The sequence below is a fragment of the Trichechus manatus genome, unplaced genomic scaffold, assembly GCF_000243295.1.
Source record: "Trichechus manatus latirostris isolate Lorelei unplaced genomic scaffold, TriManLat1.0 scaffold00112, whole genome shotgun sequence".
In the NCBI taxonomy this organism is placed as follows: domain Eukaryota; kingdom Metazoa; phylum Chordata; class Mammalia; order Sirenia; family Trichechidae; genus Trichechus; species Trichechus manatus.
This window is the reverse complement of record NW_004444048.1, coordinates 3069811-3084859: the sequence shown is the minus strand read 5'-3', so window position 1 is coordinate 3084859 and position 15049 is coordinate 3069811. Positions and strand designations below refer to the sequence as shown.

The 15049-nt window shown below is 35.9% G+C and overlaps 1 protein-coding gene across 1 annotated transcript in view; it reads left to right on the top strand.

Moving 5' to 3' along the window:
* The first annotated feature begins 11843 nt into the window (after positions 1-11843).
* DNAI7 (dynein axonemal intermediate chain 7) overlaps positions 11844-15049 on the top strand; it is a 46694-nt gene continuing 43488 nt past the window's right edge. Inside the window, exons 1-2 of the mRNA XM_023738098.1 lie at positions 11844-11945; positions 12813-12950. Of these exons, the coding sequence (XP_023593866.1) occupies positions 12867-12950 (84 nt within the window). The 5' untranslated portion in view covers positions 11844-11945; positions 12813-12866. The remainder of the gene's footprint in view (positions 11946-12812; positions 12951-15049) is intronic.

Genomic DNA, 15049 nt, shown 5'->3' with positions numbered 1-15049 from the left:
TCATGGCAACCCTGTATACAACATAACGCAACGTTGATCATTGGCATGTTTGAATCCACTGTTGTGGCCGTTGTGTAGGGCCTTCCAATTTAAGGGGCTCATCTTCCAGCGGTATATCAGACAATATTCTGTTGTGATCCATAGGTTTCATTGGCTGATTTTCCGAAGTAGACTGCCAGGCTTTTGCACATAGTAGGCAGTCTTATTTGTTAAATGAATGGGTGAAAGACTGGTTTCATGAAAAGCAAAAGTGCTTACAATTACTATTTGAGGAGATGCATTTTTAAGTAGTTTGGCTGCATGTTAATAGCCTTTTTTTTTATGTTATGGCCTTTGTTAAGTCTGCCAGTAAGAAAAAGAAAGTCACCAAAGCTGAAAAACTGAAGATGCTTCAAGAAGAGGAGGAGAGACGACTGAAAGAGGAAGGTACAAATAATACAGAATGAGACTGTTTTCATATCTAGATAACACTAATAATAGGTTGGCGTTTCTGTAATCCAGTCGATATGTTTTTTTAAATTCTTTATTTTCTAATTTAAACTGTTTTATAGTAGATAACTACTATTGCAAAGGTATTAGGCAGATCTAAGTTAGTACATACCAATCACTTTCAGATATATCTAGAAGCAGGGCTGCCAAATAAAATACAGGATGCTCAGTTAAATTTGAGTTTCAGGTAAACAGTGGTAATTTGGGATAATTTGATCTGTGCAATACTTGGGACATACTTCAACTAAAAAGAAAAAAAGTCATTGTTTATCTGAAATTTATATTTAACTGTATTTTAATTTGCTAAATCCAATGACTCTGTCTTGAAGTGTTTATATTTACTGATGAAATTAGAGGCAACTGTGCTAATTGTGCAGTAAGAATTCTGAAACAAATTCATTAAATATGGGAAATATATACTAGCAAGAAATACAGCAGCTTAAGTTCTTATAGTGTAACAATATTTATTTGCCAAATAAAAACAAAACTTTCATTTACTTCAAAATGCCAATTAAAAATTAATAAAAGTATTTGTTAATTAAAATAACAAAAAAGTGATTGCAAAAATATGAACATTTCAAGCGGTTGTAGCTTTTAGTATTATGAACATCTGTAGATTGAGATTCAGATTTTTGAAAAATCTGTCCTCGTGTTTTATATGAGGTTTCATACGAGGTCACTCTTAAATCCTTTTTAGGTGACTCACAATGAGAATGCAATATCAGGATCTGTATCTTAGGGAATGTTTTATTATATTGGGTTAAACTCATATTCTTCAACACATATTTTGTATTTTGGTTTTAGTAGAGCAAGAAAAGATTAAGGCAGTTGCTTCTGATGATGTCAGTGTCACAATATTATGGAAGTTTCCTGATGACTTTACCTCCCCGTAATTACCCATGATAGATCTGTCATTTATTATTGGTTAAAATCATTATTGGATCACTACAAACTTTTTGGAGAAGAGAGATATCATTGTGGGCCTTTTTTTAATTAGAAAGTTTGAGAGTTACATTACTTTTTTGAAAGAAATCTAACACTTTTTTCTTTTCTACCATGTAGTAAAGGTTGTGACTTCTATAAAATAGTCTGTCACCACCATATCTTGAAAATATTTGGAGTAACTTAAAGTGCTTAAAAATACAGTGACTTAATCACTGAGAAAATTTTTTTTTGGTTCTTTAGAGGAAGCCCGTTTGAAATATGAAAAAGAAGAAATGGAAAGGTTTGAAACAGAACGAATTGAGAAAGAAAAATGGCAACAACTTGAAGCAAAAGTAAATAAACATTAATAACTTTATTAATGAATACTTAAACTGTTTGGCTGTCCGATTTGTTTGGCCATTCAATGTCGTTCTCAGCAGGTAGCTACTAGTAATACTTAGGCCTATATGAACTAGTTTAACTCACTCAATCACTGGTTTAACTGGCATAAATAATTGAAATTATTACCCTCATTTCGTTCATGAGGAAACTGAGGCACAGAGAAATTAAGCAGCTAATAAGTGGCAGAGCCAGGACTTGGACCTGAGCAGTCTTACTTCAGAGCCCATGCTTTTAACCATTAAGCTAATATTCACAAGCTCTTTTATAGTCAGTTTAACAGGGACAAATACAACTGCCCTGTAGGGTTTCCAAAGAGCAGCTAGTGGATTCAAACTGCCAACCTTTTGGTTAGCAGCTGAGCTCTTAACCACTGTGCCACAAGGGCTCCTGCATATACGTATATATATGGATGAATATATATATGTGTATTTATATATATATATACAATTTGAATATATATGTGTATGTGTGTGTGTGTATATATATATTCAAATTTTTCAAATTCTACCTCTCTTTTAGTAGTTTCACTTCTCTTTTTTACCAGAATCTTTTAGGTCAGTAGCTCTCAAACACTTGGTCTCAGGAACGAATCCCAGTACACTATTAAAAATTGTTGAAGACTACAATGAGCTTTAGTTTATGTGAGTTACATTACCAACATTTACCATATTAGAAATTTTAAACAAATTTTTAAAAACATTTATTATGTTAATATGCATTAAACAGTGTTAAAAAATAAACATTAATAAACAGCTGTGTTAACATAACATATTTTTTAAAATAACTATTTTCAAAAAAAATATCAGGGAGACTAGTGGCATTGTTCACACTTTTGAAATCTCTTTAATGTCTGGCTGAACAGAAGACAGCTGGATCCATATATCTACTTCAGTATTCCATCTGTTGCAGTGTGTTGTTTTGATTGAAGTACATGAAGAAAATCTGGCCTCACACAGATATGTAGTTGGAAAAAGGAGGAATATTTTAATAGCCTTTCAGGTAATTGTGTATATTTTTCTTTGATACTGTACTGAAACTCAACAAATCGTAGTTTCTTAATATGAAATCAGAAAGTATATCAATGAACTTTTCTTACTATATTCCATGAAAATCCATTGACCTATCTTCTATGCTGAGTAGATCTTGTATCCATGTATGATTTTGTAATAACATGCATTGGTTGTTTGGAAAATTTGGTTCACTGTGTTATTTCCTTCCGAATGTTGACAAATTTCCTTATTCACTAGCAAGAAATTACATACATTTGTATCATCTCCAATCAAATCAGAAAAAATTTTAGGTATTAGGGCTTTGTCAAGCTCACAGTGGTAGACACACGTTTTAAAAATACTACTGTTGGCTTCAAAGTTTGGATCTTAGCATTGGCAGTAAATACTTTGCATCGTTTCCTTGAAGTGACAGACTCAATTTGCTTACTTTCAAGAGAACATCTGCTAAGATATTGAAGTATGAATAACTGTCTTTTGTAAGTCAGTCATTCTATCAAATAAAAATGATGTTACATGTACAAAGTGGCTAGTTCGGCTTGCAACCCAAACAATTGCATAAGCGTTTTTTCCTCAAGACAGTATTGTCCTTTGCTATGTAGCACAAGTGCTTTTTGCAGACTTCCCATTTTATTAGACAGAATATTAAAAAGACATGTACTTAAGGGTCTAGATTTAATAAAATTAATAATTTTTATTTTGTCATCAAGGTCATTCTTTTTTTAAAATTTTTTCTATTGTACTTTAGATGAACGTTTATAGAATAGTTTCTCATTAAACAATTAGTATGCATATTGTTTTATGACATTGGTGAACAACCCCACAGCATGTCAACACTCTCCCTTCACGACCTTGGGTTCCGTATTGCAAGCTTTTCTGTCCCCTCTTACCTTCTAGTCCTTGTCCCTGGGCTGGTTTGCTCCTTTAGTCTCGTTTTGTCCTATGGGTCTGTCCAGTCTTTGGCTAAAGGATGAACCTCCAGAGTGACTTCATCACTGGGATAAAATGGTTTCTGGGGGCCATACTCTCGGGGTTTCTCCAGTCTCTGTCAGGCAAGTAAGTCTGGTCTTTTCTTGTGAGTTAGAATTTTATTCTACATTTTTCTCCAGCTCTGTCTGGGACCCTCTGTTGCCATCCCGGTCAGAACAGTCAGTGGTGGTAGTTGAGCACCATCTAGTTGTACTGTACTCAGTGGGTGGAGGCCATGGCAGTTGTGGTCCATTAGTCCTTTGGACTAATCTTTCCCTTGTATCTTGTTTTCGTCATTGTTCCTTGCTCCTGAAGGGTTGAAACCAGTGGAGTGTCTTAGATGGCTCTTCACAGGCTTTTAAGACCCCAGATGCTACTCACCAAGGTAGAATGTAGAATATTTTCTGTATAAACTGTGTTATGGCAGATGATCTAGATGTTCCCTGAGACCCAGCCTTCCGCCCAGCAATTCAGTCCCTCAGGGACTTTGGATGTGTCTATGGAGCTTCCATGACCTTTCCTTGTACAAGTTGTGCTGGCTTCCCCAGTATTGTGTACTGTCTTACCCTTCACCAAAGTTACCACCTATCTATTGTTTATTTGGTATTCCCCCCGACCCCTCCCATCCTTTGTAACCATCGAAGATTGTTTCTTTTTGTGTGTAAACCTTTTCATGAGTTTTTACAGTAGTGGTTTCATACACTATTTGTCATTTTGTGACTGACTATTTCACTCAGCATAATGTCCTCCAGTTTCATCCATGTTATGAGATGCTTCACAGATTCATCATTGTTCTTTATTGTACATAATTCTCCACTGTGTGTATGTACCATAGTTTGTTTATCCATTCATCTGTGGATGGGCATCTAGGTTGTTTCCATCTTTTTGCTATTTGTGAACAGTACTGCAATGAATATGGGTGTGCATATGTCTATTCGTGTGACGGCTCTTATTTCTCTAGGTTGTATTTCTCTAGGATATATTCCTAGCAGTGGGATTGCTGGATCGTACGGTATTTCTATGTCTAGCTTTCTAAGGAAGAATCATATCGTTTTCCGAAATGGTTATATCATTTTGCATTCCCACCAGCAGTGCATAAGAGTTCCAAAGTCCCTGCAGCCTCTCCAGCATTTGTTATTTCCAGTTTTTTTGATTCGTGCTAGTAATGCTGGGGTGAGATGGTACCTCATTGTAGTTTTGATTTGCATTTCTCTAATGGCTAGTGATCACGAGCATTTCCTCATTTGTCTGTTGGCCACTTGAATGTCTTCTTTGGTGAAGTGTCTGCTCATTTCCTTTGCCCATTTTTAAATTGGATTATCTGTCTTTTTGTTGTAGAGGTGTTGGATTTTCTTGTAGATTTTGGAGATTAGACGTTTGTCTGACTTGTAATGTCCAAAAATTTTTTCCCAGTCTGTAGATTCTCTTTTTACTCTTTTGGTGAAGTCTTTGATGAGTATAAGTGTTTAATTTTTAGAAGATCCCAGTTATCTAGCTAGTGTTCTGGAGTTTGTGTGTTGTTGGTTATGGTTTGCATCCTGTTAATGCCATGTATTAGGGCCTCTAGCGTTGATCCTATTTTATCTTCTATGAACTTTATAGTTTTTGGCTTTATATTTAGGTTTTTGATCCATTTTGAATTAGTTTTTGTATATGGTATGAGGTATGAGTCGTGTTTCATTTTTCTGCAGATGGACATCCAGTTTTGCCAGCACCATTTGTTAACAAGACTGTATTTTCTCCATTTGATGGACTTTGGGCCCTTGTCAAAGATCAGGTGACCATAGTGGATGGATGTACATCTAGGTTCTCAATCCTGTTCCATTGGTCAGTGTATCTGTCATTGTACCAGTACCAGGCTGTTTTGACTACTGTAGCTATATAGTAGGTTCTGAGGTCAGGTAGTGCAATTCCTGCTACTTTATTCTTCTTCAGTAGTGCTTTACTTATCCGGGGCTTCTTCCCTTTCCATATAAAGTTAATTATTAGTTTTTCCATCTCTTTAAAGAATGTTGTTGGTATTTGGATCGAGAATGCATTGTATTTGTAAATTGCTTTGGGTAGAATTGTCATTTCCACAATGTTGATTCTACCTATCCATGAGCATGATGTGTTTTTCCATTTATGTAGAAAACTTTGGGTTTCTTGCCGTAGCGCTTTGTAGTTTTCTTTGTATAGGTCTTTTACATCCCTGGTTAGATTTATTCCTAAGTATTTTATTTTTGGGGAGCTATTATAAATGGCATTGTTTTCCTGATTTCCTGTTCATTGTTCTCTTTATTGGTGTATAAGAATCCAACTGATTTTTGTATGTTTATCTTGCATCGTGCTACTCCGCTGAATCTTTCTGTTAGTTCCAGTAGTTTTCTCATGGAATCTTTTGGGTTTTCTATGTATAGTATCATATCAGCACAAATAGGGACAGTTTTAACTTCTTCATTACCAATTTGGATGATCTTTATTTCTTTTTCTTGCCTTATCGCTGTAGCTAGAACGTCCAGCACAATGTGAAATAGGAGTGGTGATAAAGGCAGCTTGTCTTGTTCCTGTTCTGAAGGGGAATGTTTTCAGCCTCTCTCCATTAAGAATGAGGTTGACCATTGATTTTGCATAGATGCCCTTTATTATGTTGAGAAATTTCTCTTCTATACCTATTTTATTGAGAGTTTTTATCAGGATTGGGTGTTGGACTTTGTCAAATGCCTTTTCTGCATGCATTGAGATGATCATGTGATTCTTTTCTTTCCTTTTATTTATGTGGTGGATTACGTTAATTGATTTTCTAATGTTGAACCATTCTTACATACCTGGTATGAATCCTACTTGGTCATGGTGTATTATTTTTTTGATACGATGCTGCATTCTATTGGCTAGAATTTTGTTGAGAATTTTTGCATCTATATTCATGAGAGATATTGGCCTGTAATTTTTTTTCTTGTGGCATCTTTGCCTGGTTTTGGTGTCAGGGTTATGCTGGTTTCATGGAATGAATTCGCAAGTGTCGCTTCCTTTTCTATGTTCTGAAATAGTTGAGTAGTACTGTGTAAGCTCTTCTCTGAATGTTTTGTAGAATTCTCCAGTGAAGCCATCTGGGCCGGGGCTTTTTTTTGTTGGGAGGTTTTTTTTTTTTTATTATTATCTTTTCAATCTCTTCTCTTGTTATGGGTCTCTTCACATTTTCAACATCACTTTGTGTTAGTTTGGGTAGTTAGTGTGTTTATAGAAATTTATCCATTTCCTCTAGGTTTTCAAAGTTATTGGAGTATAGTTTTTCATAATACTCTGTTATGATCCTTTTTATTTCACTTGGGCCTGTTGTAACGTCTCCTATTTCATTTCTTATTTGGGTTATTTGTTTCCTCTCCTGTTTTTCTTTTGTCAGTTTGGCCAGTGGTTTGTCTATTTTGTTGATCCTTTCAAAGAACCAACTTTTGGTTTTGTTGATTCTTTCTGTTGTTTCTCTATTCTCTATTTCATTTATTTCTGCTCCAATCTTTATTATTTCCTTTCTTCTGGTGGCTGTGGGCTTTTTTTGCTGTTCTCTTTCTATTTGTTTGAGTTCTGTAGTTAATGTTTTGACTTTGTCCCTTTCTTGATTTTTGATGTGTGTATCTATTGCTATAAATTGTCCTCTGAGGACTGCCTTTGCTGTATCCCAGAGGTTTTGGTATGTGTTTTCATTCTCGTTTGATTCTAGGAATTTTTTGATTCCATCTCTGATTTCTTATATTACCCAGTGGTTTGTAAGCAGGGTGTTATTCAGTTTCCATGTGATTGATTTTTTTCCTTGCTCTTCCTGTTACTAATTTCTACTTTGATGGTGTTGTGTTCATAGAAGATATTTTGTATTATTTCAACGTTTTGGATTTTGTTGAGCATTGCTCTGTGGCCTAAGATGTAGTCTATTCTGGAGAACGTTTCATGTGCATTGGAAAAGAATTTGTACTTTGCAGCTGTTGTGTGTAGTGTTCTATATGTCCATGAGGTGAAGTTGGCTGATTGTGCCCTTTAGATCTTCTGTATCTTTGTTGAGTTTCTTTCTAGGTGTCCTGTCCTTTACTGAGAGTGGTGTGTTGAAGTCTCCTACTATTATTTTGGAAGTGTTAATTTCTCTTTTCCGTGCTAGAGTTTTATGTATTTTGGAGCCCTGTCATTGGATGCATACATGTTTATTATGGTTATGTCTTCTTGATGGATCATCCCTTTAATCACTATATAGTGTCCTTCTTTGTCTTTTATGGTAGATTTTGTTTTAAAGTCTATTTTATCTGAGATTAGTATTACCACTTCTGCTCTTTTTTGGTAGCTGGTTGATATATATTTTTTCCATCCTTTGATTTTTTAATAAATTTACGTCTTTGTTTCTAAAGTGTGTCTCTTGTAGACAGCATATTGATGAATGCTGTTTTTTTAATCATTTCTGTCACTCTCTGTCTCTTTATGGCATGTAGGCCATTTACATTCAGTGTAAGTATTGAGAGGTGTGAGTTTATTGCTGTCATTTTGTAGGGCTCTTTTTGTGGTGCTTATGTTTTCTTCGTTCCTCTTACTCTTCTGTGCTGAATTCCTTTTGTTTGTGGATTTTTAAAAAAAAATTTTTTTTGTAGATATTATTTTTACTGAGATTTCATGTTTTCCTTCTTTATTTTGATGAGCAGGTTTGTGGTCTATTTGAAATTTACCCCTATCTTCCTAGGTTTGAACCAGTCTGTTATTATTTGGTCTTGCCTTCCCTTCCTCTCCATTAGAAGATTCTATAATGGCACTGTTTATCCCCTCTTTTATTTTTCTGATGTTGTTGTCATTTACAGATTAACCTCTTTGGTTCTTTGTTGTAATTCTTTTGGTTTTGGATAGTCCTAGAGAGTTCATTTCCTAGGTTGATATATGGCTGGTATGATCCTGCTTCCTAGATTCAGCCTACGGTCTGATGTCATTTGTTCTCAGACCGAAGGACTCCTTTTAATAATTCTTGTAAGTTAGGTTTGGTTTTTACATAGTCTCTTAATTTCTGTTTATCTGGAAATGTCCTAATTTCACCATCATATTTGAATGAGAGTTTTGCAGGGTATATTATTCTTGGCTGGCAATTTTTTTCTTTCAAGGTTTTATATATTGCCTTCTTGCCTGCATGGTTTCTGCTGAATAATCTGAGCTTAGTCTTATTGTTTCTCCACTGTATGTGACTTTTCATTTTTCTTGAGCTGTTCTCAGGTTTCTTTCTTTGACTTTAGTTTTAGTGAGTGTGATTACGATGTGCCTTGGTGATTTTCCTTTGAGGTCTATCCTATATGGGGTTCGTTGAGCTTCTTGAATTGTCACCTTTACATCTTTCATGATATTGGGGAAGTTTTCCGTCAGCAGTTGTTCAATGATCCTTTCTATGTTTTCTGTTTTCTCCCCCTGTTCTGGAAATCCGATCACTCACAAATTTTTCCTTTTGATTGTATCCCACATAATTCTCAGGGTTTCTTCGTTTTTCTTTGTTCTTTTTTCTGATTTTGCCTCAAATAGAGTTGTAGCCAAGTGTTTGTCTTCAATTTCGTTGATCCTGTCTTCCACCATTTCAAATCTGCTCCTCAGCCCTTCTATGACACTGTCCATTTCTGTAATCTTGTTGTTTATCTTTTAGATTTCTAATTGTTGTTGTATGATTTCAAGTTGTAAATTTATTTTGGCATTTTGTTCCTGTATTATTTTCCTGAATTCTTCCTTTTTTTGTCTGTATTTTCCATGAATTTGTCTGCCTTTTCCATGAATTTGTGTTTTTTTCCCTCATTTTTGTCTGCTTTTTGCTTCAGCTCTTGGATAGTTCTGAATATTGGAGATCTAAATTCCCTATTAGGTAGTTCTAGTGCGTTTTCATCTACTGGAAAGTCATCTGGTGTTTTATTTTGGATGCCTACTGGAACCATCCTGTCCTGGTTTTTTATATGTTTTGATATTGTCTGATGTCTTCAGGACATTCAGTAATTATTTTCCTCATTTATTGATTATATATTTGTTTTGTCCTGGTGTTTTTGTTTTTGATTATGTCCGTGAATTCTTTTTTGCTTGCTTGTCTGTGGGCATGATACTTTTTGCCTCCTTGTCCAATGGGCAGAGTCAGTTGCTCATCTGTGGTGCAGCAGGGCAGGTCCAGCTGAAAGGGAGTTGCTGGGATGGGTTGTTTGTAGCACGTAGTAGGGCTGACAGGGCAGGCTGGGAATCAGTGTAAGGCAGCTTCCAGTAGGCCATGCCTGTGCTGCTTGAGGTTTTGATGTTCAGTGCATGGTGCAGGTAGGCAGGAAGGAGGGCGTAGATTGTGATGTGTGGAGCTAAGATGGGTATGGGAAAGAGGAGAGAGAGGAGAGAGAAACAGGAGCCAAGAACAAACAAACTAAGGGCACTTGCTGTTGGAGTGGAGAAATGAGAGACTGAAAAATGGAGAAAAACAAAAAGAAAAATAAAAGAAAAGGCATAAAATGAAAAAAATAAATACATAAAAATTAGAGAAAAAAAAAAGAAAAGCAGAGCCCCCAGGGATCCCACTGGTGCGGCTGTGAAGACTGGGAAAGTGGCTCCCAGGACGCGAAGTACAGCCTGGCTAAAAGGGGTAGAAGTGTCACACAGCATCAGGTATTCAGAAGACAGGAAGAGAAGGTAAGTTTGGAGAGACGAGAAACTGAGAAATGAAGAAAGACAAAAAGGGAAAAAGAGAAAAAAATAAACAAAAAGAAAAACACAAAAAAGAAAACAGAAATGTCTCCAGGGATCCCACTGTGCGGCTACGCAGACTAAGGAAGTAGCTGTCAAGCCGTGCAGTACAGCCCAGCTAGAAGGAGCTCCCAAACCAAGAAAAGAAAAAGAAAACAAATGAACAAACAAAACAGAACAAATCAAAACTAACGAACAAACAAAAAAACCCTGGGGGTCCCACTAGCATGGCAGCGTGGGCTTCGAAGCAGTTCCACAGTCGAGCAGCATTTCACAGTCTTTCAGGAAGAAGCAAAGATGGCACACGGAGCCAGCTATTTGAGAGAAAGTAGGAGGAGGTTTTGAGAGGTATGGAAGAAACCAAAAGAAGCAGAAAAAAGCGACACCAGCAACAAACAGATGGCACGCAGGGAGCTGGCCAGTGTAGGCGGGTGGCATCCCAGCAGAACACGGCTGAAGCTAGTGCCTCCCAGTCAAGAGACTGTGGCTGAAGGAAGCAGAGGAAGCCGAGTGAAGAAGGGTGGGGAGTGGGAAAGGATATATTGCTGGTTACCAGTTGTTCTGTCTCTTGCTGGGAGCTCGGTGAAACTGCTTTCGCATACTCTCTGTTCGCCGATCTCTGACAGGAGTCCAAGATGGCAAATCGGTGCTGCGTTAGCTGATAGGGGACCTCTGCATGTATCTCTTCTTGCTCTCTGTTCTCTTTCAGTTTCTTATTCTGTTTGGTACTTGGCTGAGTTCTTTATCTCTTCATTTGGTGCTTAAAGTTTTAGGATTGACATTTGTCTCTGACTTGGTTTTTCGGATCTTTACTGTGGAGGGACGGCATGATGCTCCTGTCTATAGCGCCGTGTTGACCGGAAGTCCTCATCAAGGTCATTCTTACATAAAACTGGCTCCTACTTCTCACCCCACCCAACTTTCCAACCCTCCAGCCTCCCACTTCTCACCCCTGCCCCTAATCCTGCCCCCAGAAGAATACAACTACTAGTACAGTTGATCACTGCCTTGATTTGTGCTAAGGTGCCAGCAGTTTTACTACATTTGCACCATCAGTACAAATGTGTATACTGTGAAAAAGGTGAATAATGTATTAATATGATTGTGAAAATATTTTTGATCTCACAGATTCCTAAAGAGTCTTGAGGACCCCCAGGTGTCTGTGGATTACACTTTGTGAAGCACTGTTTTAGATGAATCCTTTTGGAACTATCAGTTACATTCAAACTAATTTTAGTATTCATTTTGGAGCTATATATTTATATATATATTTAGCCAGGTAAATTTTAGATGCTACTTGTGAAACATAAAGCTAAAATTAAAGAGCAGATCAATCTGTGTATCTTCATGCAACAGGATCTAGAAAGGAGAAAAGAAGAACTTGAAGAACTTCATTTATTAGAGGCATGTTATCCTGAAGCAGAGAAATTAAAACGAGAAAATAGATTGCTTTCTCGGGTAAGACTGATTTATATATAGATTTTTTTCTTGATAATTACTTGGTAATACTTAGGTACCACAAGTGGGAGTTGTAGTCTGATATCCATCTTGTTCCCAAGAAATTTTAAATGTGTCTATAAAAAATCTCTCATCTGACATAAGTATTCTCATATTGCTTGTGGCAAAGTAAATTTATAAAGCTTTCTAGAAAGCTGTTTGTCAGTATTTATCAAGATCCTTAAAATTGTTATGCCCTTTGACTCTGATTCAATTGTTAGGAATCTATACTGAGGAAATTATCCTAAATTAAAAAAGGTTTGTGCTTAAGGCAATCCTAATGTTATTCAAAACAGCTTGCCTTTGGAAACAATATAGATTGTTATCAGGAGAACATTGAAACCCTGTAATAATATGACAAAAGTTTATGGTATAATTTTTAGTGAAAAATTATAAGTATGATTATAAATATGTAACAATATGCACAGACTACAAAATGAATGGAAAGGCTCATACTAAAATGCCATTGATGATTAGCAATTGGTGATAATTGGTGAAATAGAAATGAGTCAGGTGTTGGCTTTTGCAAACATAGGAGCTCTATGATTAGAGGAAAACAAAACAAAATGAACTGTTAAATACTGTTCTAAAAATAAAATACAAAAATAAATAGAAATTCTATTTATCTGAATTATTGAGGATTAGAAATTATTTTGATAAAGAGGAATTTATTTTAGTGATACTCAAGTTACTATTTGAAGTTATAGCATGTTTTTGTCTAAATTGGGAAAACACGGTTTATGAGAACTCCTACTTCAAAAAAGAAGTCTCTTTATTCTTTGATTGCATTTTCACCAGTGTGAACCTTGATACATTTTTATTCCACAGTGGAATCACTACATTCAATGTGATGGGAGTCCTGATCCTTTAGTTCCCCAAGAAATGAATACTTTCATTAGTTTGTGGAAAGAGGAAACAAATGAAACGTTTGAGGAAGTGATTGAGAAGAGTAAACTAGTGCTAAATGTAAGTGTATAAATATTATCCTATAATTTTAAATTATTTAAATTATAAATTATCTGATAGTGATTCCAAAAATAGAAAAAATGAATTTATTATTTGCTAATTAATAACACTACAACTTTTGACCCCTTGGTTATATAAAGAGGTATTTGGTAATCTTTTCATTTTCATGTTTATTTTTAAAACTCTTAACATCCTCTTGCCACCTTGTAGAAGGTCCACATAGCATAATAAACCCAAAACCAAACCAAACCCGGTGCCGTTGAGTCAATTCTGACTCATAATTCAAGCCAAAAAAAAAATCAAGTAGTATACATTTATGTAGATAATTTTGGGGAAAAAACGGTGGGTGATTTTATCCTCAGCTGAATTTATTGACACTTGAGTAATTCAGGAAAAATGTTTTTTTTAATGTTTACTGTGTGCCAGGCTTCTGTTCTTTTAGACACTGGGGGTACAAAGATGAATAAGAGTATCCTAACTTCTGCGAATAGGGTGTATAGGCTAGCCTGAGAAGCTTCCATTCTACAGTGCATTTTAAAATGCTGGGGAAAAAAATTTAAGGACTTCTAAATGCATCACCTAGCTTACACGAGTAAATCTCAGAAGGCATAAAACATTTCAGATAAGTAAGCAAATCCTGAAGCAATGGCTTCCCAGAAGTATCTGCTAACCCCTGGTAGCTTAGCATTGGCTTAAAGGGGCATCAGTAGGCAAAGCCTAGCATGCATGCAAGGTGGGAAGTTGAATCAGAGACCCCTGTATACCTGGAAGCCTCAGAAGGTGCTATGAATAATAGGGAGAAAAACCTACTCTGCAAAAGGAGATGATAAGAAAACTTGTTTGGCGCATCTTTAGTTTAGTGGAGGAGAAACAAAAATGTCTTTGTTAGAATTCTCAACCACGAGCTAGTCTTCCCCTGAGTTTGGGGCAGAAATTCACACCATCTATAAGATCCTGAAAGACCCAAATGTAAAATTTAAAGCAGTTGTGGCTTGGTGGTGTTCTCAGACTCCTGATAGAAGCAAACACAAAGTCTCTTGGGAATAATACACCTTAAACACAGATCTCAAAGTGTTCTCATGATTAAAGTCCCTAGAAATATGAGCTCATAACAAAAAAGGTAAAGAAAAAGAATACAATTAAGAAAACAATCCAGCATGAATGAGCCATCAGAAACATCAAAAGCCAAAATCAGAACTGAAAAATACTATAAATATTAGAATTATTGAGTACTGAATATATTTATATGTTTAAGGAAATAAAAGAGGATATTGAAAGCATGACTGAGGAATAAGAGAAAAAAATTAGAGAAATTAAAAATTTAGTAACTAAAACTAGTGGCCTGATTAAATAGCAGATAAAATGCAGCTAAAGAGATAAAAGGTGAATCAGAAGTTGAATTGGAAGAATACAGCACAGAGAGACAGAGATGGAAAATGTGAAAGAGTGGTTAATGGACATATATGACAGAGTAAGAAGAGCTAAAAATATATTGAATAGGAATACCAGAAGGAGATACAGAGCAATGAAGGAGAGACAGTATTCAAAGAGATAATGGCTAATAATTTTCCAGAATTGATAAAAGATATCAATCCTCAGATTCAGGAGCCCAACAAATCCCAAGTATAAGAAGAAATCCACACCTAAATAATAATATGTAAGAATAGAACTAAATGGAATCCACTCCTCTTTCCTATTATTATCCTCTAATGCTTTTTGCTTCTTGTCACTACTGCTAAGATTAACTTCTCCATGTTATTATAAACAAAAACCAAACCAGTTGCTGTCGAGTCGATTCCGACTCATAGCAACCTTATAGGACAGAGTAGAACTGCCCTATGGGGTTTCCAGGGAGTGGCCGGTGGATTCGAACTGCTGACCTTTGAGTTAGCAACTCTTTACCTCTGCGCTCTTAACCACTGTGCCAGCAGGGCTCCCGTGTTGCTGTAAAATAGGGTAACTTCAAATTCCTAACTTGAGAATCAAAATTTAGAGGTACAAATACTGGAGATGGGATTTTTACTTTGTAGTTCTTAAAGAAGATTGTAGTTGATATTTACTAAGTACCAGCCACTCTGTTGAATTTAGAACATACATTG